Genomic DNA, 26,951 nt, shown 5'->3' with positions numbered 1-26,951 from the left:
TCTCTGTTTCTATCTCTAGTCTTCATCTGTCTCTATCTCCTTCTTCTCTTTCCTCTCTTTCTCTCCCTTCATCTTTCTGAGAGGTGGTATTGCATGTGGTGTTGGTTAGAGAAACTTTCACTTAATACACAACTTTTTCAATAGCCTCTAAAAACTAAAGCACCAGATTTTATTCAAGGACCTTTGAGCTCCCCTTCATCTATCTTCTTCACACAATGCTGTCCCCTAGGAATCAAACATTCCAGAATTAGAGTCAGTGTTTGTAAAGGCTGGAAGACATAGCAGTTCTTAGACAGTAGCAACAGGTAAGAGTCCCCTTGGCTTTGGCAGCCAAGTGCTGACAGTTCTGTTGAAAGTTTTATCTTCCCTTACCCGGAAGGATTGGCTGGCCTTTTTGAAAAACAGGCAGTTCCCGACAGATTTCCCCATCCTCTTGATCTTGAGCCAACCAGCGGCAAACAGGGATGTAAAACTTTTCCCCCGTCAAAAGGTTCTGCAATTTTATCTGGAATGGCAACAATATGAGGCATGGAGGAGATGTAATGTAATAACATGAAAGTGTTTGATAAACTGCCCCTCCCCAAAATGCATGGAAATCTTTAATTACATTTAACGCATCCAGGATTTTTCCATTTGAAGAAATGAGTGATGATGCCCCTTTTTGCACATACACACCAACTAGAATGGCAATCCCTTGTAGCATCTCCAAGGAATTTTCTTAAATAAAATATGCCAATTTACATCTAAAACATTGCATATTGTCTAATCCTCCACACCTGGAAGGTATTTTCCTCAACTCTACCTTACAGATTCATACATCTAGAGCTAGAAAGACCATTAGAAGCCATCTAGTCTAATTTTTGTTTCAACAAATGAAGAAACTGAGATCTAGGGTCATTTAATCCTTTGTCCAAGGTCGCACAGGTAGTAAGCATCAGAAGGAAGATTTGGACCAAGTTTCTCTACTCAAGAACTAATGTTATTTCCACTGTACCAGATTCTACCTTTACAATCTCCTTATTCACCTCCAAGGACTCCCAAATCCAGTGACAGTTATTCCTCACACAAAACACCTCATCTCCTAAATTCTAGGGATACCAATCTAAAAGCAAGTCAGCCCCTGACCTCGAGGAGCTTACATTCTAAGGGGGGAGTGAATCCACATAGTAAGTCACAGTTGCAGGGTAACTAGGCTCACAGGAATTCAGGTTGTAGGGTCCAAATAGATGGCAATGTTTGGGTTTCCAGAGGAGAGAAAGGCAAGGAAGATGAGCTATTATAGTATCCACTTTCTAGGTTGTGAACTCTACAAGAATGAGAATCATCTGTTGAAATACTTGTATTGCCCCTAAGACATTAGCCATAAAAGGAGCTTAATAAATATTTGTTGAGGATAACAATGATGTTGACTGAGACAAGAAGATATAAACCAGAGACAACCAAATTGGAGAGTCATTGCTAAAACAGCAAATGAAGAAAGGCAAAATGAATATTCAGTTAAAAAAAAAGTTATAAATTTTTGCTCTGAAACACTATGTAACCTTGGGCAAATTGCTTAACCTCTCTGTCTCAGCACCCCATCTTCATAATGGATATAGTAATAGTTGCCCCCTATCAATCTCATGGGGATAGCACGAAGACTAATTATAACTTTGGGAAAAAATTGCTTTGTCCTACTGTGAGAGCAGAAAGACAAGTTATTATTACAATAGATATTCATGTATTAAATTGACATCACGTTTCTAAACCTTACACAGTATAAAAAGTATCAATGTGATGTGAAAATCTAGGAAATAATTCTTCATTTTGAGCACTAATAGCTTTATCCTCTCTCTTCATAAAGTTAGATAAGCTTCTCATCCTGCTTCAGGCTTCTTCAGACTTTAGTCTAAGATGATGATTTTATTAACTGCTATATATTCTTTCTGCTAATGGAATAAACAATCTGTTCTTGTCTCCTATGAATTTTTCATTAATTTTCTCACATACTATGACACCACACAGAAATAATACATTTGCCAGGCAAATTACCAAGAATTTGCATAGCAGGTTACTTTGCATTTTAGATTTTTTTTTCACTTTACAACATAATTTATCTCCCCAAATGTGAAAATAGTACACCCAACATAAAAGAGGTAAAAACAGGGTCAAAAGGCAGCAGAATCTGTGACATTGGTGATCTTCATTTATTAAGAATCACAAAAATAAGTCAGGTTTTAAATTGTGAACAATCTGAAAGTCAAAGGTCCCAATGTCTTCCATTGAAATAATGAGAAGAAATCTCTTTGACAGGATTCATTAAAAAAGGTTCTGAAGAAGCAAAAGGGAATGCCAAGTTGTGTCAGGAGGCTAGAGGTCAGAAACAGATGACTCAGGAAAAAGAAGGGCAAGAAATGGGACCCCTGAAATACTTGGAGTGAAACTATGTATGGAGGAAGCTAGGTGACATAGTGAATAGAGCGCCAGGCCTAGAGTCAGAAAGATTCATCTTCATGAGTTCAAATCAGGCCCCAGACAATTACTAGCAATGTGACCATGGGCAAGTCACTTAACCCTGTTTGCCTCAATTTCCTCATCTGTAAAATAAGCTGGACAAGGAAATCGCAAAACACTCCATCATCTTTGCCCAAAAAACCCAAATGGAATCACAAAGAGTTAGATACAAGTGAACAATGACATGAGCAAGGTAAGAGGTTCTTCTCACAGAGTGAGAAACTTTAGAACCTCTCAGGAATAAATAAGGTCTTGCTCTAAGACATGGCTTACAGAAGCCTTCAGGAGAGAAGTCATGCAGTCATAAATTATAAGAGAATGGATACACAAGTAATCGTTGGTGATGTCACCCTCTAAAGGTTGGTCATTTGTCAATGTGAAAATAAATCTACTGCCTTCCTAGTGCGTGGTTAGTGTTAAGAAAAAAAAAATTCCATGCTTTAAAGATTGCAAAGCACTCTACATGTCTTAATCTCATTTGATCCTAGCAATGGCCTATTGAGGTAGACATTGGGGCTATCATTAGCCCTATGGTACAGAAGTTGAAGCTGAGACTTAGAAAGGAGAGATAACTTCCCATTTGTGATCAAGGGCAATCTTCACTGCAATTGCATGAAAAGAAAAGGAAGAAGAGAGAAAGGAGGTGGAAGGAAAGAGAGAGACAGAGGGAGGGGAGTGGAAAGGGGAAGGGGAGAAGGAAAAGGGAGAAGGAAAAGGGACCGGGAGTCATAAAGAAAGGGAGTGGAAAGAGGTGCAGAGACAGAGAAATAAAAACAAAGAGAGATTAAAGCAGAGAGGAACAGAGACAAAGACCAAATCTAACATTCATAGAAACCTTTCCCCTGAAAAAAGAAAGCGTCATGCAGAGAGTTTTATATCTTACATGCAAAAGAAACACTGTTATCAGTTAAGACAATTTATAGATTGAAAGCAAGGCCAAGAACATCTTTGAAGAACAGAATGTGCAGAAATTGCTTCTGTCTTTACTTCCTTGAACTATTTCACATTTTGTTATTAGCAAGATTTTACATAGTTAGGACAATGCGCCCTGAAGCTTAAAATAACTGATTTAATTCCTGAGGTTACCCACTTCCTCCACAAGGTAAAGCTTACTGTTTAATTAAAAACTGGGGCTTTTTAAAATATCTTTATCTGTACAACACGAAGAAGAGAGCATCTTGAGACTTATTAGGCCAGCCACTGACTGGCTACTCCTAGTGATTCATATGGGAACAAACAATTCTGGCAGAATGAACCTAGAAGGCTCTGCTAGGGATTATGACCTCTTTGGAAAGAAAACTAATGCCTCAGGAGCACAGGTGGTACTCTCAACATTGCTGGCAATTAGGGACTTCAGAAATCAAAAAGAGATTTAGGAAGTCTAAGAATGGGATTTGGATTTCTGGACCATATCTTAAGATATATAAGAATAATGGACTCCTGGCCAGAAATAGAGTAATACGTTCCTAAAACCTTAAAAATCTTAAACTCAAAAAGGAAGCTGAAGAGAGAAAACTTTGGTAATATATGTTTTCATAATAGTAAGAAGAACAAACAGCTAGGGCAGCTAGGCAGCGCAGTGAATAGAACACCAGCCCTGGAGTCAGGAGGACCTGGATTCAAATTGGACCTCAGACACTTAACACTTACTAGCCGTGTAACCTTGGGCAAGTCACAACCCCAATTGCCCTGCCTTCCCCCCTCCAAAAAGCAAAATAAAATAAAGTTTGAAAAGTATTTTATAAATATTATCTCATTATATCATCACAAAAACTGTAGGAGGCAGGTGCTGTTACTATTCTCATTTTACAGTTAAGAAATTGATAACAAGGTTAAGTGAGTTGCCCAGGGTCATGTAGCTAATATGGACAAATTTGACCTCAGGCCTTCCTGAATCCTACGGTAGGCCCAGTGCCCTATCCACTATGCTACTTAGCTACCTGTTCATCCAACAGCATATTATGATCTGGATAAGTCATTCTTCATCCATTAGATTTTTTTCTCATGTAGAATTAATTCAAAATCCTTTAAATGATTATAGATTTCACTTAGGAGGCATTGCAGTGTTTCAGAGTTTGATGCAATCAGGACAATGCCATCTGCTGGAAGAAGAAAGAAGGAAAAAGGAAGAAGGAAGAGAAAGAAGAAGAAGATCTGTAGGACCTTACAACCCGAAGGGAATTTTTCTCTTTATTAGGACTCTGTACTGGACAATGGCTGTGACAGCTGTGAACACCTTTAATGAACATACACTCCCCCTTTTAATGCCTCACAATATTAATTATCAGTGAATTGTAAAGCAAACTTATTTCTATTACATCCTTCAAGGAATTCCACATGGCTTTGGCCTATGCATGAGAGATACTTTGTTGGAGGAAAGTTTTTAAGGCAGCATTTTGCTCTTCCAAATCAAATGTTTTTTGAATGTCAACAAGCAATAAACACAGTGGGTCGCTGTATCCTTTTCACCATTCTGTCAAATGTGGTTCAATAACAATAACTGATAAAAATATAGTGGTTCAATGCTTACAAAATGTTTAGCATAATCTTACTAGATCCTCATGACAACTCTATTCTATCATCTCCATTTTTACAGAGGGGGCAACTTAACCCAAAGAGACTAAGGAATTCTTTCTCATGGTCCCAGAGCTACTAAAGGTGAGAAGCATGTCAAAATATTTTATTTTACCCATTTTTCATTTTTCAAAAAAAAGTCAATAGTTTATCTAAATAAGTATAATGGGAATGGGGATTTGAAGACCTTCCCTGCCCCTTAATAGACCTAGGGGAGTTTAAAGACCTCCCCTATTTTGAAAGTAAACTCTGCCCCCTAATAGACTGAATATAGTCACATGGAGCATATGGTAAGAGGATTTTGCTGAAAGATAGAGCAGAGCCACAGGAAGTTGGGAGTCAGAGCCAGAGAGACTGTGGGAGACAGAGGAGGTTGAAGCAAGGAGAGAGAGAGAGAGAAAGAGAGAGAGAGAGAGAGAGAGAGAGAGAGAGAGAGAGAGAGAGAGATTTGTGAGTAAATATTGAATTTGTATTGGTTTGCAGGAAGGCTAAAGGATGCTGTGGCTCTTAGTGTTATTATTGCTTCTGAATATCTTTGGTACTATGATGGAATTGGTTTACTGGTTTTGGGATTTGGCTTTCTGGTGTCTAAATAAATGTTTCAGTTCTGTCTTCTACCTGGAGAATCTGTTCTATTTTGCGATTGAACATCATGCAATATTTATAGTCATGATCTTTATCATGATTGTGGGTGCTATAAATATTGCATTGGCACTACAATAGGTCAAGTTAGAGCCATTTTTAAATTACAAGTTATATTCTTTTGAATTGTATTCTTCCTAATTTGATTTTTTTGTTATTGGTTTTCTTTATGTTTATTCATATCATCTGTACACAGACATCTGATTAAGAAATGACTCTCTCGCTGATAATCATTCATTTCCTATTATTCAGATATGGTGAATTTAGTGTGTGTGGGGGGGTGCTGTGTGATGTTTACTGGTGTTTGTCATGTCCAATGCCTACAAGCTCTCTTTAAGAAAGCACTTATGATATATAGATATGAGACATTTGTGAAGTCTACAAATCTTTGACCTCTATCATTTTTAAATTCAGAGTCATGTTTCCTTTTGTTGATGGTAGTGGTAGAATTTTTTTTTTAATTCAATTTCATTTTATTTTAAGGTCTACATTCTGTCACCCCCCCCTTTGCATTTAAGTCACTGAATATCAAAGTAAATATTGACTTAATCTGGAGTGTTTTTCTTTTTTTGTTTGTTTTGTTTTGTTTTTGGAGGGCAATTGGGTGTAAGTAACTTGTCCTAGGTCACACAGCTAGGTACTTTTTTGGTTTTTTTGTGTGTTAAGTGTCTGAGACCTGATCCGAACTCAGGTCCTCCTAATTCCAGGGCCAGCATTCAACTCACTGTGCCACCTAGCCACCCTTGGAGTGTCTTTCTTTTCAAATTGTTTACAGAATTTCCCTTTCTGATCATTTTCTATGAGAGATGTTGGTGCGTGATCTTTCACTATGGAGATCTCTTGTGAATAATTGGTAACAAGAAGTACAAGATGATATTACCAAGAGCACCATGACATTATATTTCTATTGCTTTCATACATGATAAAATCGATGCTACCAATTCTTTGTCGTTCTGAGGAGAACTTGTAAGCCACCTTTCCATTTAGCTAGATAGCACCATAGCAGCAGTGTAACCCTGGTACAATTCACTTGATCTCTCAGAGCCACTGGATAACCTATAAGATTAAAAGTTACAACCTAATTGGAAGGTATCCCTTGACTGGGAGTTCTGCCTGTAGATGAAGCCATGGGTCTTGATCAGAAACAAACAAAGAAAAACCCAAGATCATTATGCTGAAATATTTTTTTCACCAAGTGTATCATTAATGTATTGTTAATGGAAGATCTTTCTTATCCACTAATAGGCCTATGGGACCTGCTTTGAACCTGAGTCAGATGGAGCCTGTGGTGAGAGGAGTTTGCCGAATGAGTAGAGCAGGAATGGGTGAGCAGGAAATGGGAGAGAGAAGTGGAGCTGAGAGACAGAAGGGAGACAGAGAGAGGCAGAGCAGCTAGCATGGGTAAGAGAGGGGCATTTTGCCTAATGGAGGTTATTTGTGAGGAGTCCTGACAGAGGTAAGACTTGGGGATGGCAGTGCTCCCTGCATTGGCAATGTGTTCCAACTTCTTTATTACCATGGTGGATTTGGCTTTTGGGTATATGAATAAAAATCTTGGTTTTGTCTTTGAAGAAGAGAGTCTATTATACCTTGCAATTCAAACCTGGAAATATGCCTGCATATTCATAGCAGTCACTGTGGGTATCACATTGGTGATATACCAAGGTGGTATGAATGTCAATGAGGCAACAAGGTGGCACAGTAGACAAAAAGCTATATTTGGCATCAAGAAGTTCAAATCCCACCTCAAATGACCACTTAGCTATAATACTAGACAAGTCACTTTACTTCTGTCAACCTCAGTTTTATCCTTTGTAAAATGAACATAATGAAACTACATCATTGGGTTGTTGTAAGGATCAGAATAATACAGTTAAAGTGCTTTGAAAACTTTAAAATGTTTTATGATGCTAGCTATTATTACAAAAAAGGTAGTTAGGTGGCTCAGTGGATAGAGCACTGGGCCTAAACTCAGGAAGACCTGAGTTCAAATCTAGCCTTAGATATTTACTAGCTATGTGACCTTGGGCAAGTCACTTAACCTCTGTTTGCCTTAATCCAATGGAGAAGGAAATGGCAAACCACTCCAATATCTTTCCCAAGAAAACCCCCTGGGCAGTATGATACACAGGATCACAAAAAAATCAGACACAACTGAAGGACTAAACAACAACAACAATTATAAATGCTAGTTATAATCATGAATATATAGCACAGTTTCTTCAGGGCAATTTTTTAAATGAGCTAAATCCATGGTTGAGGGGACATAATGACAGAAAAAGCTGATCTGACATAATGTATTCTCCCAGTCACTAAAAGGAAAGAAAAGCCATTTGCTATCTCATAGCAAGATGCCCAAAGGATGAAAAAATGTTTCCACGTTCTCACCTCTTTACAATGCCAGGCAGGAGAGAAACCAGAATTACTGTGGCCGATGCGTATCTTGCGAAGCTCTCCGATATCTCCAGTCTTTAGCTGTCAGGAGATCCCAGAGAATAGACTTGACGGTCAATTCATAGAACTCATCAGAAAACAGTTCATGTTACTACCTTACTTTCTAAGGCCATGTCTAACATGTACAGTAGCAGGATCATTATAATTCCTTTTGCATGGTAATTTTCACTGATACAATCAACCACAGAAAAGAGATAATCTCAGTTAGTTTTGATGCCATATGGAAAGGTCATAGCCAATAGGTTCGACCAAGAGGAATGATCAGACTGCTTCTATAATGACTCTGCCTCCTTGGACTGTATGAGGAAGTAAGTTGTCTGAATACGAAAATATTAGTTGTACTTGACAAGTAGGATCAAGTGGAAGAGAAGCTCTAGTCCAATGTAGCTGGACAGCACTCCCTCTTCAATTTGTTCTCAGAATATCTGGCTTCCTTTAAGGTTCAGCTTATGTGTCACAATCAACAGAAGGTTTGTCCTGATACTGAGCCCCTTAATTATCAAGTACTCTAATCCTTCAAATAATCATTTATATACTTCTTTGTGTACAGTTTGTCTCTCTCCAACACCACTCCCACCCACAGTGGAATGTACTGGTTTTGTTTTCTTGCCAGTAAACATAGTGCCTTGCTCATAGTAAACATTTATTGAATAGAACTGCATCTAAGGTTTCTGAGCTGGATAAGGAAATAGCAAACCACTGTAACATCTTTGCCAAGAAAACCCCAAATGGGGCCATGAAGGATTGGACAAGACTGAAACAACTGAATAACAAAATGTTTCCATATTTACTTTCTCTCTGTCCCCCCCAAAGATTCTAATCTCCAAGTATGCATGATCCATGACCGTTTGCTTGGAAGTTTGCTTGGAGTATTCTCCAATTTACCCTATATATAATTGGTTTGTCCATAGTTGTTTGCACATTGTCTCTCCCCCAGTAGAATATAAGCTCCTTGAGAGCAGGAATCTTGATTTTCTGCAGTACTTTGTACAGTTCCTAGAATAGAGCAGCCCCTTAAATAATGCTTGCTAGCTAATTGATTTACCCCTTGACCTAGTCATGACAGCTCCTGAAGAAGGATGTTAACCAGACCTTGATGGTGGCGCCTCATAAAGAAACAGCATAAATATGATCCATCAGGTACCCTCTCCAGCTCTAGTCTCTTACCATATGGTGCCCTTTTACCTTTTTTGTAAGCTATCTGAGAAAATATCGCTACAGATTTGTTTTGATTGAGTACCTAGAGGGCACGTGGGGTGAGAGCATAAGGAGATAAGCTGGATCAGTAACCTTTATCCCACTGTCCCCACTTGCTGTGTCACCAACACAGACAAGCTTTACCCTGTCTTATTACTTACAGTGAAGATATCTTCTCGACCTTCTTGAAACACGTTCCCACCTGTTCCATAAAGATAGACGGGTGCTGAGCTTCTGTGGTGTCCATATAATACAATATAGATCTGCGAGCTGGTTCCTGCCCCTGGCAACTCACTGGTAGTTATTGAAACCTTCCAATTACCATCTACAGAAATATAAATCAGATAAAAATGGCCTGTCAGCATCAAAGAAATATAAATGGAGGGGCAGCTACATGGAGCAGTGAATAGAGCACCGGCCCTGCAGTCAGGAGGACCTGAGTTCAAATCCAGCCTCAGACACTTGACACACTTACTACCTGTGTGACCTTGGGCAAGTCATTTAACCCCAATTGTCTTGCCATCCCCCCTCCAAAAAAAAAAAAGAAATACAAATGGAATCTGGTGAGTTGTATCAGATTAAGGGAGTCTAGAACAAAATGATGATGATTATGATGATAGCTAACATTTTATATAGTACTTATTATGTGTCAGACACTGTGCAAAGCACTTTACAGTTTTGATCTCATTTGATCCTCACAACAACTGTGGAAGATAGGTGCTATTATTATCCCCATTTTACAGATGAGGAAACTGAGGCAAACAGAGGTAAAATGACTTGGCCAGGGTCACAAAGTTAGTAAGTATCAGAGGCTGGATTTGAACTTAGATCTTCCTGACTATCTGTCTGGATAGAAAATTTGGAGCCAGAAAGACATAGGTCAAAATCTGGTCCCCTGACACATGTAAGAGATATCTCTGAACCTCAGTTGTTTCATCTGTAAAACAATTATAATAATATCTCTAGATCCTATATCATGTGACTGTTATAAAATTCAAATGAGACACTTTAAACTACTATATAAATGCCAGTTATAACATCTTCTGGAAATGGGCTTAAATTTTAGAAGGAAGGATTTTGATTAGATACAAAAACTCATTGATAATGAGTGGTATATATTCACTAGGGCAAGATGCTAAAGGAGACTAGAACTTCCTTCTTTGAAGACCTTTACAAATAATCACTTCCTTGATATGTTCTTTCCTATTGGCTTAGCCCTCTGTAATGGGAATGGGAATTTGAAGACCTCCCCTGCTTTGAAAGTAAACTCTGCCCCCTAATAGTCTGAATGGAATCACATGGAACCTATGGTGGGAGGAGTTTACTAAGGGTAGAGCAGAGCCACAGGAAGCTGGGAGCCAGAGCTAGCAAGACAGTGGGGGAGAGAGGACCTCAGGCAAGGAGATAGAAAGGTTTGTAAGTAAATATTGATCTTATATTGTTTTGTGGAAAGGCTAAAGGATGGCATGACTCTCTGTGTTGTTACGGTTTGTTAATTTTTTTACTATTATGATGGAATCGGCTTACTGGTTTGGGGATTCAGTTTTCTGGTGTCTAAATAAATGTTTTGGTTCTGCTCTCTATATGGAGAGTTTGTAATATTATGTGATTGAATGTTACACAATATTTATAGTCACAGTCTTTATTGCGATCATGGGTGCTGTAAATATCGCAGTGGCATTATACCCTCCCTCACTCAAATCAAAGTCAACTGCAAGTCATGTCATCTTTTCCCTGATGTCATGGTCTTCTTCAAAAACAAAGGACAAACACAGCAACAACTATAACATAGCAGTCTCCTACTTGTATCTTCTTCCACAGTCTTCTCTCCCTCCTTCTACCCCATCATTACAGGCATTCTGTCCTCAGCCTTCTCTTCTCTCTTCATTAAATTCTTCCACAGTGAAGTATAGGAACATAGGTAGATTTGCTCACCTGTTTGCAACTATAGCCACAATATAAATGATGTCCATGTTCATTGTCTCAGCTCCATACTGTCTCTTGAACCTCAAATCTAAATTTCCTACTATGTTCTTGGCCTCTCAACCCAGATTTTCAGCCTACAACTCACATGGAACATCATCTTAAACCTGTAGCTACTTTTCTTTCCAATTTCCCTTCTTCAATCAATAACACCAACATTCCAACAATCATGCAAATTAAAAATTTTAAGAGTCACCTTTGATTTTCCAAAATCACTAACATTTATATAGTGCTTTAAATTTTCCCAAGTGTTTTATGTATGTATTCTCATTTTATTCTCACAATAATCCCATAAGGTGAGACCTTGAATGACTTGCCCAAGGTCACTGCCTGAGGCAAGATTCAAACTCAGGTCTTCCTAAATCCAAGTCCAGCACTCTATTCACTATAACACCTAGCTACCTCATACATGACATTAAATTAGTCACCAAGACCTGTCAAATCTTCTTGTGCATCTTCTTCTTGCCAATCCTACTACCACCATCCTAGTCTGTACTAGGATAACTTTAGCCTTCCCACAAACCAATCAATATAAGATCAATATTTACTCATAAACCTCTCTATCTCATTGCCTGAGCTCCTCTCTCTCCCACCGTCTTGCTAGCTCTGGCTCCCAGCTTCCTGTGGCTCTGCTCTACCCTTCAGTACAGACATTTCTTTTTGACTGGAATATTGAAATTGTCTCCCAATTTTTCTCACTATCTAGTCTGTTCCCCATACATATCACTGGTAGATTCATCTTCTTAATGAACATCACTCTCCTCCTCAAAATTGTCAGGTACTAAACAGTTATCAAACTATCCAACTACCAAATTAAGTCATTGGATTATGATTTGGTGACTCTAAATCTATTGATATAGAGCTAGAAGTCACCTTATGATCCACTGAGTCCAAGCACCTCATTTTACATATGAGGAAATAGAGTCATGGAGAGGTTAAGTGGAAACCAAATCTTCCTTGGAGCAGCTAGGTGGCACAGTGGATAGAAAGCCAGGCCTGGAGTCAGGAAGACTCATCTTCATGAGTTCAAATCCAGCCTCATATACTTACGAGCTGTGTGACTCTGGGCAAGTCACTTAAAACTGTTTGCCTCTGTTCCTCATCTGTAAAATGACAGAAGAAGGAAACAGCAAACCCCTCCAGCATCTCCACCAAGAAAACCCCAGACGGGGTCACAAAGAACCAGACACAAATGAAAAATGACTCACCAACAACAAATCTTCCTCACTCTAAATCTAGCGCTTTAATAAACTCCTTTGTCAGGCGGTCTGTCCCCAACCTACTTTCCCAGTTGCGACTCATGCTACTCCTCTCCATATACCCTACATACCATATAAACTGTCTACTCACCAGTTCTAACGTCTTCATTTTCCTTTCTCTGCACCTTTGCTATTACTTTGCTCTACTTATCTATCTTCCAAGGCCCAGCTCAAATGCTTTTGTGTTGTTCAATCATTTCAGTAATGTCCAAGTCTTTGTGGACCCTGTTTGAGGTTTTCTTGGCAGATATACCAGAGTGGTTTGCCATCTCCTTCAGCTCATTTCATAGATGTGGGAATGGAGGCAAACAAGGTTAAGTGACTTGCCCAGGATCACACAACAGGTAAGTGTTCAAGGTCACATTTGAACTCAGGATGATGAGTCTTCCTGATTCCAAATGCAGTATTTTTATCCACTGTACCACCTAGCTGCCCAACTCAAATACTAACTCTTCCCTTTAAGTCTTCTCTGATTCCTCTCTCAAGAAGTAATCCTTTTCACCTCTAAATATTAATTTTATGCATTTCTCACTTTCTGCCTTGTATTATACTTATTTGTTCACATGGTATAGCTCAGCTAATAAAGTCCAAACTATTTAAGAATAATGTTAAGAATATTATCGTGATGTTCTTCAATCAGCTAGAATTCTACAGTATCCAGGTCACAAATGGATAACCTCCTATCCTCTCTCAGGCTCTCTTCATCTTGTTGACGAGATTCGAAAATTCTCTCATCTAACATACCTTATCACACATGTATTCCACATTTTTTAATAATTTTTTAGTTTAGATCTTTAGTTCCAAATATTTAAATCACTAGTTCAATTCTCTTGAGCTTATAGGGAAGTATTTTTCACAGTGATAATAAGTGATATAAACTAAAGAGATAATACAGAACATTTTGAAAGCTATGTAACACCTCTGCTGAAAAACATAGGACACTTTACAAGTCTCATTACTGTTTGCCATCTTTTTTTGAGATTTCCCATGGGAAACTGAGGTAACAAATATTAAAAGGATATGTCGAATTTTGCAATAATGATAAGTCAAAGCATGAGAAATAAAACTCAGAAATCTGGACTTCCATTAGTTCATTCATTCTACCCCTTATGACACAAATTCCTTTCACTGCAAGTTTAACTTGTAATTCACCTGGACCATTCCAACAAGATATCCACTTCAGGCTTTAAATGTTCTTCTATTTCCCTTGTGTCTTTTTTACTAAAACAAACACATTTGCTACTTTTGTCTAAATCCTGGTTAAATTTGTGAAGGCTATTAATAGTTTAAAATAATTTTAGTAGCTAATGATTTGGTAGATAAAGGACATCATATAAAAAGAATCTGGTGACAAATGGTGGCTTCTACTTGCTACTGAAATTAACCCATAAACACAAACCAGAGAGCTAAGAAATGCCAACTCATTTCCTCAGCATAAATGGCACATGAGTGCTCATGAGAATGAAATGAAAGAAGTCTATTCTGGCTTCTGTTCTATTAGAGATAAAGCTAAAGAGTTTGGGGGGAGTGGGAAGGGGGGAGGGGGAGAAGAAGGGGGAGAGAATCAATACTTGCTAAATGTGCAAGAACCAAATCAATAAGGAAAGAATTGCAATTTCCAGCAACTAAAATGAAGGAGAATAGAAGTCATGGAGTGGAAAGAAAAATGAAAACAATGAAAAATGTCTCTTGAACATGGTTTTCTGCACCTGGAATTTGTCCAACTCTCATCACTGGATGAAGAGAGATCAATGGAGCAAGTGGATTCCAAGATGAAGAGGGAGTCCCAAACCCTTTTTTCAGTTAAGAGATAAACCAATGAACTCCTCACCTAGCATATGCCCAGCTTGGGGGAAGAAGGAAATAAGGGGAGATATGAGAGAAATATATGACATGGTCCCCGACCTCAAGTGCTATAGTCTTCTTGAGAAAACAAGCGTAACACTGTGTAAAACTATGATATAGAATAAAAATAAGGGCTGTTATGTGGCACGGACTACTGGTGCTCCTAGGATCATAGATCAAAGAATCCTAGTTCCAGAAGGGACCTCAAAGTTCATGTAGTCTAATCCCCTTATTCCACTGATAAAGAAAAGGAGGTCCTTGAACATTAAGTGACTTGCTACAGGTCACACAAGTAGAAGTATTAGAGGTGAGATCTGAACCCAGTTCCCCTGGCTCTAAAGACAGTGCTCTTTCTCCTGTACCATAAGAGATCACTAAGCTAAAATGGTCAGGAAAGGTTTTAAGGAGAAGATAAAACTTGAATTAGGCCTTGAAGGATAATGAACTTTGAAACATGGGGTACAATATGATCAAGAAATAAAGGAAAACTGGGTTGGGGGGAACATTTCAGGTACTATGAACAAAAATCATGGAAATGAATGAGAACGCCAGATGTGAAATCAAGCAAGCCATTTAACTTCTCTGGGCCACATATAAAATGATACCATTGAATTAAATGATAACCAGGTCAAAAATTGTATCACTTTATGTATGTTATGTGATCTCTACAAGAGTAAAACTTGATTATTTAAATCAGTCTAAGCTCAGAACCCTTTTGTAAAATCTGATTTCTAGTTTTTTGAAACTCTCTAAGGAAAGCCAATTTAGAAGTCTATGGTAAAAAAAATGTTTTAACATGTAATTGGTGAAAAAAATAAATATTATACTAAAAAACTAAGTCTATGCTAGATAACTCATACTATAAAACTCATAAATAAAATCTACATTAATAGATTTCTTAATTCATTCTCAGGTCACAAGCATTATGTAGTAGAAAAAGGACCAAACTTGTAGTCCAAAGGGTCCAAGTCTGAGGTCTGACATGTACTAGCTCAGTGACCTTGGGCCAAGTGCTTTATCTCCCTAATTAATCAGCAAGTACTTAGAAAGCACAAAAATAAGATAATTCTGACCCTCAAAGAACTTGTGGGTGAGGGGAAGTGAGAACAGACATTCACAAATACAAGATATATCATAAATAACTGGGGAAGCATTGTTGACTGGGGGGGATCTGGAAAAACTGAAGAAAGTGGTCCAGGATCTGGGCCTTGAAAGAAGGTAGTGGTTTCAGGAAGTGGGAAAAAAAAAACATACCAGATTTAGAGGACACAGACTATAGAAGGTACGGCAAAAGGATGCCACTTTCATAAAAACAATTAATCCAGCCTTTTCAAGCAGTTCAGGGGCTGTCTTGTGCCCCCTGTATTTCTGGATGCACTAATGGTGGCAGGCACACTTCATGACTACCCACTGACTCCTGCCTCATCCCAAACTGAGTCGTCCCCACTGATAGATGAGGTAAGATATAACTAATCCACTATGTTTAACCAGATTCAGACTATACTTCATATCCCATCCTTCCATCTGCCAGGAAACTAGAGTCAGGCCATATCTGATATCCTACCATCTGCCCTTCCACTGAGGAACATCAGCACCACCACCATTTACCTACTGATTTTATTCTGAGAACAGGAACATTTTATTCTCGCTGCAGGAAAGGGTAAAACAATCTACCATTCTATGGTTCCTCCTATAATTCATTGACTCTACAGACTCAGAGTTCTTGAACATTTTTTTTTTTTGTGGAGGAGGGAGTCATTGACCCCTTCAATAATTTGGTTAATCCCTATGGCCCTTCTCTCAGAATGATGCTTTCAAATGCATAAGATAAAATTCATATGATTACAAAGAATTATAAAAAATATTGAAATAAAAAATGTAATTTTTCCCATTTAAGTCCACAGATACCCTATAATCTATCCACAGACCCCTTAGGACTTGCGGACTCAAGGTTAATACCACATACCCCAGACCAAAACTCCATTTCCTGAGCCATAATACAGTATATGTATTATATCAGTCTATTAGAATGTAAGTTTCTTGAGGGCAGGTATTGTCTCATTTCTGTATTTGTATCCTTAACACCTAGGACAGTGTTTGGCACATACTAGGTACTTTACAAATGCTTATTCCTTCATTCATTTAAGTTATTCTTGTGAAAAAGGTGGTAGAAATGGGAGCTAGATAACAATGCAATTAGATGGGTCTGTAATTGGTTGAATGGGTGAATTCATAATGCCCTACTGAGAGGCAGCAGGAGTTTGACCATTCTCTGTTTAAGATTTTTACCAATGACTTAGCTCTTCTCATCAATCCAATGATACAATACTATTCCAAAGGACTCATGAAGGAAAATGCTGCCCACATCCAGAAAAAGAACCAATGGAATCGGAATGCAGATCGAAGCATGCTATTTTCACCTTATTTTTTTTCATGGTTTTTTTTTCTTTTGAAAACTATTTCTTCTTTCACAATGTGACTAATATGGAAATAGGTTTTATATGATTGTACATATATAACCTATATATATCAAAATGCTTACCATCATAATGAGACAAAGAGGGAAGAGAGGGAAGGAAAAAAGTTTGGAACTCAAAATTTTATTAAAAAATTAATGTTAATACATGATAACTTTATTATGTATTTAAAAGGAATAGCAAGTTGTATATAACATATTTGCAGTTTCATGTACAATCATCTTTTTATTATACTGTGTTATGAAAATGCTTGTTTTATTCCATGAATTAAAAATAAAATTAATAATTTTAAATGAATGTTAAAAACTTGTCTTTACACATAATTGGGAAAATAAAATGCTATTAAAAAAAAGATTTTTGCCAATGACTTACATCAAAGCAGACATGGCATGCTTATAAAATTTGCAAATGACTCAAAACTGAGAAAGAGTGCTACCTACCAAATGACAATCACTATTCAGAAGAGTCGACAGGCTAGACCAGAGGCAGATAGGAGGCAGAGTAAACAAAGAGATGAGCCCAGGGAGTCCGGAAGACCTAAGTTCAAATCCAACCTCAGACACTTACTAGCTATGGGACCCTGGGTAAGTCACTTAACTTCCTCATTTATAAAATGAAAATCTAATTTCACCTACCTCCCATAGCTGTTGTGAGGATAAAATGAAATAAAATTTGTAAAATCTCTTAGCATAACAATACCTGGCATAAACAAGTGTGTCCCTGAAGTCTGGACACATAGAAAATCTCATTAATTATGCATATTTTCAAGAAATTAGATGAATGAAATTTTCAATAGCATTTTATTTAATTAGCATAAATGAGATTTCATAGGAAAACATAGGAGACACATAGGAAATCTCATTAATTAATTAAATTTATCTCATTAATATGGAAAATAGTCCCTAATAGCTAATGAACACTTTTATTCCATATAAAGTTGCCATGGTTAAAATTTATGCTAATTAAATAAAATATTGTTGAAAGTGTCATTCATTTCTTGAAAATATGCATAATTAATGAGATTTCCTATGTGTCCAGACTTTAGGGACATGCTGTAGTAGGCACATGCTTATTCCCTTCCCTAGACTAGTGGCCAGATCTAAGAGGATGAAGTTCAATAGGAAGAAATATAAGATTTTTCACTATTTTTTAATCTGTGACCACAAGGTCAATATGAGTCACCCTTGTCATATGTCAGGCAAGAATGCCAATTTAATTGAGAAACAGAGCATTCAGAACTAAGGAGAGGATAGCCCTTATCCCAGATTTTCTGACTCAGTCCAGCTCACTTTGAACTATACCAGCTGCTTCTCTTATTCTAAAGAGGCCTTGGTTTCCTCCTTTCTTGTGCACAGGAGTCTCTTAATAAGAATTATTTGTGCTATTATTCAACATCTTATTTTCCCTGCTAGATCATACACCCTTTGTAGGCTAGGATTTCGGGCCTGTTCAAATAGGCTTAAATATTTATTGAACTGAACTGAAATATATATAGAAAAATTTATATTTACATGGTAACCACCTAAACACATCACATCATTCTTGGGGCAGCTAGGTGGTGCAGTGAATAGAGCACTGGCCCTGGAGTCAGGAGGACCTAACACACATACACAAAACTAGCTGTATGACCTTGGGCAAGTCACTTAACCCCAATTGCCCTACCTTCCCCTCCAAAAAAAAAAAGCAAAACCTAATTCTTTAAATACTTGGGTCAAAAAATTAAAACAATCAATAGCATAAATATTCAAAAATTCATCCAAACTAAGTTGAACATTGCCACTTTTGGGGGAAGTTAAATTAAGCAATTTGGATAGAATCTATCAGGTTCAAACTCATACATCATTTGCTATGTAATTTATATATATTTACCTTGTTCAGAAAAAAAAAGAAAGTTTTGACCTAAAAGAGAAAATAACAATTTATACTTGGATGGAAATATTGCTGCTACTCATATAATTATCACCAAAGGCAAAAATAAGTATATCCCCTCTTTTTACTAGCCCCATTAATAGCACTAAATATTAAGTGGCTGTGAAATGCTATAAAACTTTATTACATTGTAGTTAGGATTTTTGTCTTGAAAATTGAAGCAATTAACCCTGTTATTCATGTAAAATGCTACTCTGGCTGGCCCTAGTGATAAAGAGGCACTTTTTCAAGGAGCCAGGCTTCTTCCACCATAAAATCAAAGTGAGACAAGAATTTAGGTCCTAAAGATAAGCTACTTCTTTGGAGTAAAGTCTACAAAAAAATGCTTTTGATTTTGACATAAAGTCTTAAGAAGTAAAACAGTCTTAAAAAAAATCCTAGCATTTCATGGCCCAGTACTCCACTGAGGCGTTTCAGCTTGGAAAGGATGCTGGAACAAGGTTTTTAGAACAATTCCTACTGAATCTGATCACACTCATTCATGACTATCGATTGCTTCTTTAGTTCTGACCCTTGTTATCTGTGAGTGCAGGATCATCATGGGCCAGAATCCAGAAGCAAAAGAGGTATCTTTGAATGTACACCACACACCATGGGGGTGAAATGAGGACCCAGACTGAGACCAAGCACCTTGGGTGCTACCAGATTCTCTCACAAGGACAGAAGATCTTGAAATTGGAAAAAGCATCATGTCATCTGGTCCAATCCTCTCATTTTATAGATGAAGAAAATGGGGTCCAAAGAGTTTAAATAATTTGCCTAGGTTTACCCAGGTGGTAGTAAATGGCAGGGCAGGGATTTGAACCTAAATTTCCTGAACCCAAGTTCAATATTTATTTCATTAAACTCTCACCCCTCCAACATCTACCCAAAACTCTCTCCTTACACCAAGTAAATATAGTCTCTACTCAAAAGAAGGAGGCAGGGAAGCCAGGAGGTAGAGATGAGGAGGGTCTTCCCTGCCTTCTTTCAAATCCCAGCTAAACTCCCACCTTCTACCAATAAATAAATGAATTAATTAATTAATTAATGGAATGCTTGATTAAATAATTAATTAAATGAAACAAACAAACAAACCCTTTCCTAACTCTCCCCTTAATCTTAGTGCCTTTCCTCTGACATTAACTTTAGTTTATCCTATCTCTATCTTGTTTGTACATAATTGTTTGCATCTTGTCTCCCCCTTAGGCTGTAAGCTCCTTGAGAACAAGGACTTTCTTTTGCCTTTTTTCGATCCCTAGCACTGAGCATAGTGCCTGGCACATAGGAACTTAATAAGAGTCCTTAATAAATGTTTCTTGTCTTAACTCAAGTGAGTGCCTAAGGACATAATAGCAAATAAGGAGGTACGTAAGTACACATGTAATGTACTTTAGTACCCCCAATGTACCTAGTTACTTAATGACATATATACCTGAGTACTTCCTACTTTCTGTATGACTATAGGGGGCAAGACCATCCTCCCAGATCCTTGAGGTCACAACCTTGAAGTTATCTTCAATTCACACCTCTCATCATCCATATCCAAGTTGTTGCCAAAGCCTATTGATTTCACCTTTGAAACTTCTCTCCAATATGCCCCCTTTTCTCCTCAGGACTCTACCTCAGTCCCTGACCACCTCATGCCTGTACTATAACAATAGTCTCTCCTCACTCTAATCCATCCTTCCCTCAGCCACCAAAGTAATTTTTCTAATGTTCAGGTCTGACCATGTTACTCTCCCACTCAATAAACTCCAGTGTCTCCCTATTGCCTTCAGGATCAAAAACAAATTGCTCTGTTTGGTATTCAAAATTTTTAATAACCTAGCCCCCTCCTAACATTTCCAGTCTTCTTATACCTTACTACTTGACAAATACTTTTCCATCCAGTGACACTGATGTCCTGGCTATCCCATAAACAACACATTCCATCTCTGTGCTCTGGCCATTTTTTCTGGCTATCCCCCACACCTAAAATGTTCTCCCTTCTCAACTCTGCCTACTTACTTCCTTGTCTTTCTTTTAGTCCCAACTAAAATATCACTTTTTTTACAAGAAGTCTTCCCCAACCCCTCTTAATTCCACTACTTTCTCTCCATTACTTATTTCTTATTTATCCTGTATATAGTTCGTTTTGTATATATTTGTTTGCATGTTGTCTCCCCATTAGACTGTAAATTCCTTGAAGGTAGGGAATGTCTTTCGCCCTTTTTTGTATCCCCAGAATTTAATACACTGCATAACACATGGGTAGCATTTAATAACTATTTATAGGTTGGTTAATTACCCACTGTGGACTTCAATTTCCTCATTTATGAAATGGGAGTTTGAACTAAATGTCACCTGACATCCCTTCAAGCTACAGACCTAAGGGTAAGTGATTGTAGTGAAGTCTCTGGCACTGTTACCCTTGCCAGTTTCATTCAGGAACAAACAGTTTACGGTCACTCTGATAAGACCATATCTAAAGTATTGCTCCATTCTGGGCATATCAATTGGAGATAGGCTTTGATAAACTGGAGAGCATCCATAGGGAGGTAATCAGGATGGCAGGGGGTCTTGAGTCCAGGCTTTGAGAGGATTTGTTGAAGGAGCTGGAGAAGAGAAGACTGAAAGTGGAAAGATAGACTAGCTAACTTTAGGAATTTGAAGGACTGTCGTGTGGAAGACAAATGATAGCTAACATATAGCACATGAAGGTTTGCAAAGTGTTTTGTATATGTTGTCATTTCATCTTAGATAGATGTGATTAATAACCCCATTTTACAAGTGAGGAAACTGATCCTCAGTTAAGTGACTCCCTTGAGATTCAAAGATTATGTGACTCCCTTATGTAAATGTATAAATATAAATCTTCTGTTTGGCATTAAAAGCATTTCACAACACCCCCCCCCATCCTACCTTGATTTCCAGTCTTCTACCTTATACCTTAAGGTGTAATACTAGAAAGATACAAAGAGGCCAGGTTATGACCCCCCAGGTCTCATTTTATTTGACCCCAGAAAGGCCAAATTAGGAGCAATGGTTAGAAGTTGTAAAGAAGTAAATTTAGGCTTGACATCCAGAAAAAATTCCCTGACAGGCAAAGCACCATTAGTGGAATGAGCTGACACTGCAAATATTTCAGAATACAATGTTATAGCAGCATGTCTATTTTTTTTTTTCACAAATGATACCTCATACAATGACTTATTGCTGATTCATTATTGTTAGCCCAGCCAGTTTCTTTAAAATATTTCTCTACCATCCAAGTTTTTGTTTCATGTAATATGATGTCAAAAAAAAAAGCAGTGTACCACATTATTTTAAAGGTCCCTAAGTGCTATTTTCATTTCTTTCCCTTCATCAAAATTATGATCCAATTTAGTACTTATTCTTTTTTCAAGTCAAGTCACCAATATTTATTAAGCACTTATTAAGCACCTACTATATGTCAGGCACTCTGCCAAACACTGGGGACACAAAGACAAACAAAAACAATCCCTACTGTAAAGGAGTTCATGATTTAAAAATGGGGAAGGGGTGCAGGGATGGAGGAACAACATGCAAGCAGCCTTACGCAAACAAGATACGTGCAGGATTAACTGGAGACAGTCTCAGATGGGGAGGCATTAACATCAAAGAGTGGGAAAGGCTTCTTGAAGAAGGCGGGACTCTAGCTGAGACTGACGAAAGTGACTGAAGCCAGAGAAGCCACAAGGCAGAGGTGAAGGAGGGAGGGAATTGCAGGCACAGAGAACAGCTAATGAAAAGGCACAGGGGTGAGAGATGGAGAACAGTGTCACTGAATCACAGAATCTGTGGAGGGGAGTAAGGTTAAGACTAGAAAGGTACAAAGAGGTCAGGTTACAAAAGGCTTCAAATGCCTCTTCTCCATTAAAAACAATTATATATCTACTCTTGCCAAGTGAAAAGATGAAAGTTCTCCTTTCTGCCCATTCTAGGGTAGGAAAATGCACACTTTTGTTATAAGTCTTCATCTAAAGATAATTTTTAGGGGCCCTTCCATTCCTTCTGTATCTCAAATTTTGCACCCTTCTTTTAAAAAATATCTTATTCTATTCTATGATGCAACAAACTCCTTGAGCATCTAAATGTTATTGGTACAGTGTATCATTCAATATTACATAGGGAAAAAATGTCATTTATAGGATTAGCCCTAAGTGAGTGACATAAATGACAATAAATAGTTCAACCTGACAGGCTTCTGACTAATTAAGCCATTTTGTATGTCTTTGTGTCTTGTGCTTAATTGAAATCAAAGTTGTTCTAGCTATAATTATATCTGGTTCTGGTGCTACTGCCAAAATTTGACTTATTTTAGTGTCACTATTGATAGTCAAAGTGACATCTCAAAGAGCATTAATCAATCAGATTGAGAACAGTTCCCAGAAAAACATACAGATGCCAATTTTTTATAGGACTTCTTTGTATAGAAAAGAAATCAGAGAGTTTGAAGTGACTTTAAATGTTACCTAGACCAGCCCAAGATTTCTAAGTCATCCAAGATAGATGATTATTTATTTTGTTATTAAATATGTGCACAGATAAAGGTTCTAAAAGCTTTCACTATTTCACTATTCACGTTTCCTTATCTTCCCAGTGACACAATCTCAGGACTGAACTCATTATCTTTCCCACAAACCCTCTCCTTTTCCTAACTTTGCTATTACTCTCAAGAATACCCACCACCGTTCTCCCAATCACAAAAGCTTGCAACCTTGTCATCCTTGACTCCTCACTCTCTCTCTCACTCCCACTGCCCCCCCCCATCCAGTCAGTTGCCAAGGACTGTGGATCTTACTTTCATAGCATCTCTCACATCTGCCCCCTTCTCTCCTCTGATGCTGCCTCCATCCTACTACAATCATCTTATGCCTGGAACATTGCCTGAATCTCTTGTTTGTTCTCCTTGCCACCACAAGTCTTTCCCAATTCCAGGCCATCCAATCCATACGTGCGTCCAGTCCACAGGTCCATTCATCCTACAGTTCAGGTCTCACTATGCCACCCACCCCAACTCCCCCAACAAACTTCAGTGATCGCCCATCACCTCCAGGATAAAATATAAATCCTCTGTTTGGCATTAAAAGCATTTCACAACCCACTCCCCCCATCCTACCTCGATTTCCAGTCTTCTTCTACCTTGCAAACCTTTGCACGCGTCGATCCTGGGTCACTGGCCTCCTTGTTCGTCCTGGAAGACTCTATTCTCAAATGTTCTCCCTCATCTCTGCCTCCTAACTTGAAGGATCAAGCCCTAACTAAAATGCCAGCTTCTACAGGAAGCCATTCATGATTTCTCTTAATTCTAATGCCCTCCTCCTGCTGATTGTTTCAAATTTATCCCACATACAACTTGACAGTACAGAGCTGTTTGCATGTTGTCTCTACCATTAGGCCGTGAGCTCCTAGAGAGCAGGGCCTGCTTTTTCATTTTGTTTTGGGTTGATTTTTGTTTTGTTTTTGTTTGGCTTTTCTTTGTATCTCCCAATGCTTAGCACCATACCTAGCATGTACAAGGTGCTTAATAAATATTCATTGACTGACTTATTGACTTGCTGAAACAGAACTTACCACTTAAATGCAACAATGAAAAGTTAAAAAGCCTTTTCCAAAAGAAGCAAATCTAAGAAAGGGGACAAGAGAAAGCATAAGGATAAAGAAATCCAAAACATATTTTTAAAATGCACAAGCCTGAGGATAGAAGGAGAGTAATAAAAATAAAAGATGAGGATCAGAAGTGATATTTTCATCATATATTACAAACATCCCAGCCAAATGGAGGATATTAAATGGTCCTAATTTAACTTGGACCACAAAACTATCAAGATCTAGTAGTTTGGTTTTTGTTGTCAGTAGGTTTGTTTGTTTTGGTGGGGGGTAGTTGGTAATGAGGACATCTGCTCGTTATTTGATTTGCTAGATGTTTTATTTTAATAAAGGCAAAACATCTAATAAATTTATGACTTGTCTTTCTAACAATCTCATTTCTCAAAAGATAGAAGAAATAACGAGTGGGAATGCTATTCTGGAATAGATTGCATTGACCAAGGAAGAAATGAATAAGAAGTTTTAATCAGGTAGGTTGCTAACTTGTTCTATGAGGCAAAAGAATCCTTGAAATAAAATGACTGTATCATGTAAGAGAAGAAGGGAATGTGGGGCAGAGTCTCATATATAGTCTAGATCTTAGAAAAGCAGATTTAAAAAAAAAACATCTTACTATGGTGTCATAGAAAAAAGAGAAGACAACAAAATGAATAGGATAGTTTCAAAAATTAAATTCTAGCAATATAGTCACAAATGATCCCTATGGGAAAAAAAAGAAAGAAGCATATTGAAAAGTCAGTTTGATGTGTGAAAGAGCATTTGTCTCAGTTAGAAAATATGGGGTCCAGTCCTGTCCCTGTCACTTATTAACCTTGTGTGCCTCATTTAAGATTATCAGTTTTCCTTCCTATAAAATAGAAATAAAAAATATTTGTACACTGCAAACACTGCAAGTGTTTTGTACAGACAAAATTGGAGTGCATCAAAGTGGCAGAGGGTACCATTTAATTGATTTTATGATTCTTTGACCTGTGATGTTTTAACTTGCGTTTAACTTGAGGCAAGGTGTTGGGAAAGAGAGAAGGCCATAAATCTCTTAGAGTATTTGAGGGGTTATCACATAGCTGAGATACTGGATTAATTCAGTACAGCTCCAAAATGGAATGAGACTTGAAAGGTCAGGAGCTTTCCATCACTAAAAAGTAGCCAAGGGTTCCGGCTCCAGTGTTGGGATGACCTGGAGATCGAATCCCGGGCTCAGACACTCAGCACCACACCCAGAAATAACTGGCCATATAACCTTGAGCAAGTTACTTAACCCTGATTGCTTAAAAAGAAAAAAGAAAAAAAGAAAAAGAAAAGCAAAAATATCTAAAAAAAAAAAAAGTAGCCAAGGAGGGGTTTGATAACCAACAGTCAGGGATGTTATAGAAAGGATTCCTGCATTGTATTGGAGATTTGGCTAGGTAAACTACATGAATCTTTCAGACTCTGAGATTCTATGGTGCTAACATGGTGATTCCATTTTGTTTTACATAGCCTCTTGATGCATTTATACTCAATTAATCCTAAATCAAAGGGGAACCTGGTCTACATGCTACTCACGACCCTTTATATCTAAAGACAGTTATTAAGATATCCTTCTGTCTTCCTGTTTTCAAGCTAAGCAACCCCATCCCCTTAACTTTTTTTCAATGGAGACAATTTTCCATTCCATTGTTTTTTTCTTTTTTCCCCAAGACACTTTTGCTCAACATTTTAGTAATATTTTAAATAACTAGGGTTCATAAGCAGGGTCAGAGAGAACTAATTTAGTGGATTTAATTTTTCTGCCTTTGTATTGGGAAAAAAAAAATAACTCTTACCATTCTCTGCAATGACCTCCAGAAATGCAAGTCTCATGTTTTGAAAGAATCAAGCTAACCATGTTCAATAAGAAAAACTGGAAGGTTATGGGAGAATCTTTACAATGATTTCTTTCAATAAACCAATAATTAAAATAATATTCTTGGATGGTGTTCTTAAGTGATTTAATTTTTTAATTGTAGATACCTTTCAACTTTATATATTTCCAAAATACTTATAAAGTATCTACTATATATAAGATTTTGTGTTAGATGCTAGGAATATGGTGATTAGAACAGCACCTAACACATAGTAAGTGATAAATGAATGCTTGCTGCTTTAACTATAAAAATGGAAAATGACACATTTCTAGCCCCTGATGAATTTACAGTTGAATAAGGGAATAAAATTTGTACAAATATAAGTATGATACAATAGAGAAAGTAACATGAGGAATAAAAAACATCTGTCAGAAATTTGAAGTAGAGTTCTTTTAGCTGAGAAGTAAGAAAATCAGGGAAGGCTTCATGGGGGGAGATTATACCTGAACAAGGCCTGAAGAAAGGAAAGAATTTCAAAAGGCAAAGATGTGAAGGTGTGTGTTTCACATGTCGGGGATAGCCTGCAACAATGACTAGAAGTGAGAAAATGTAAGATGAGATTAGAAAACAGGAAAAACAAATGACTAAAATGTTGAGGGTATGAAGGGGCACAGTGA

At 37.6% G+C, this 26,951-nt stretch overlaps 1 protein-coding gene across 1 annotated transcript in view; it reads right to left on the bottom strand.

Annotated features, from left to right (window-relative positions):
- The window catches only part of LOC138170116 (lipoxygenase homology domain-containing protein 1-like), a 657,842-nt gene that overhangs the window by 617,591 nt on the left and 13,300 nt on the right, over positions 1–26,951 (bottom strand). The window contains exons 3-5 of the mRNA XM_069099511.1: positions 9,522–9,685; positions 8,098–8,184; positions 373–505 (exon numbers count right to left, since the gene is read on the bottom strand). Coding sequence (XP_068955612.1) covers positions 373–505; positions 8,098–8,184; positions 9,522–9,685 — 384 coding nt within the window. The remainder of the gene's footprint in view (positions 1–372; positions 506–8,097; positions 8,185–9,521; positions 9,686–26,951) is intronic.

Source organism: Petaurus breviceps, unplaced genomic scaffold (genome assembly GCF_028583685.1).
Source record: "Petaurus breviceps papuanus isolate PSGF00001 unplaced genomic scaffold, PetGlider_PUasm1.0 38, whole genome shotgun sequence".
In the NCBI taxonomy this organism is placed as follows: Eukaryota; Metazoa; Chordata; class Mammalia; order Diprotodontia; family Petauridae; genus Petaurus; species Petaurus breviceps.
Note: the sequence above shows the minus strand (reverse complement) of the source record. Positions and strands in the feature narration are given on the sequence as shown.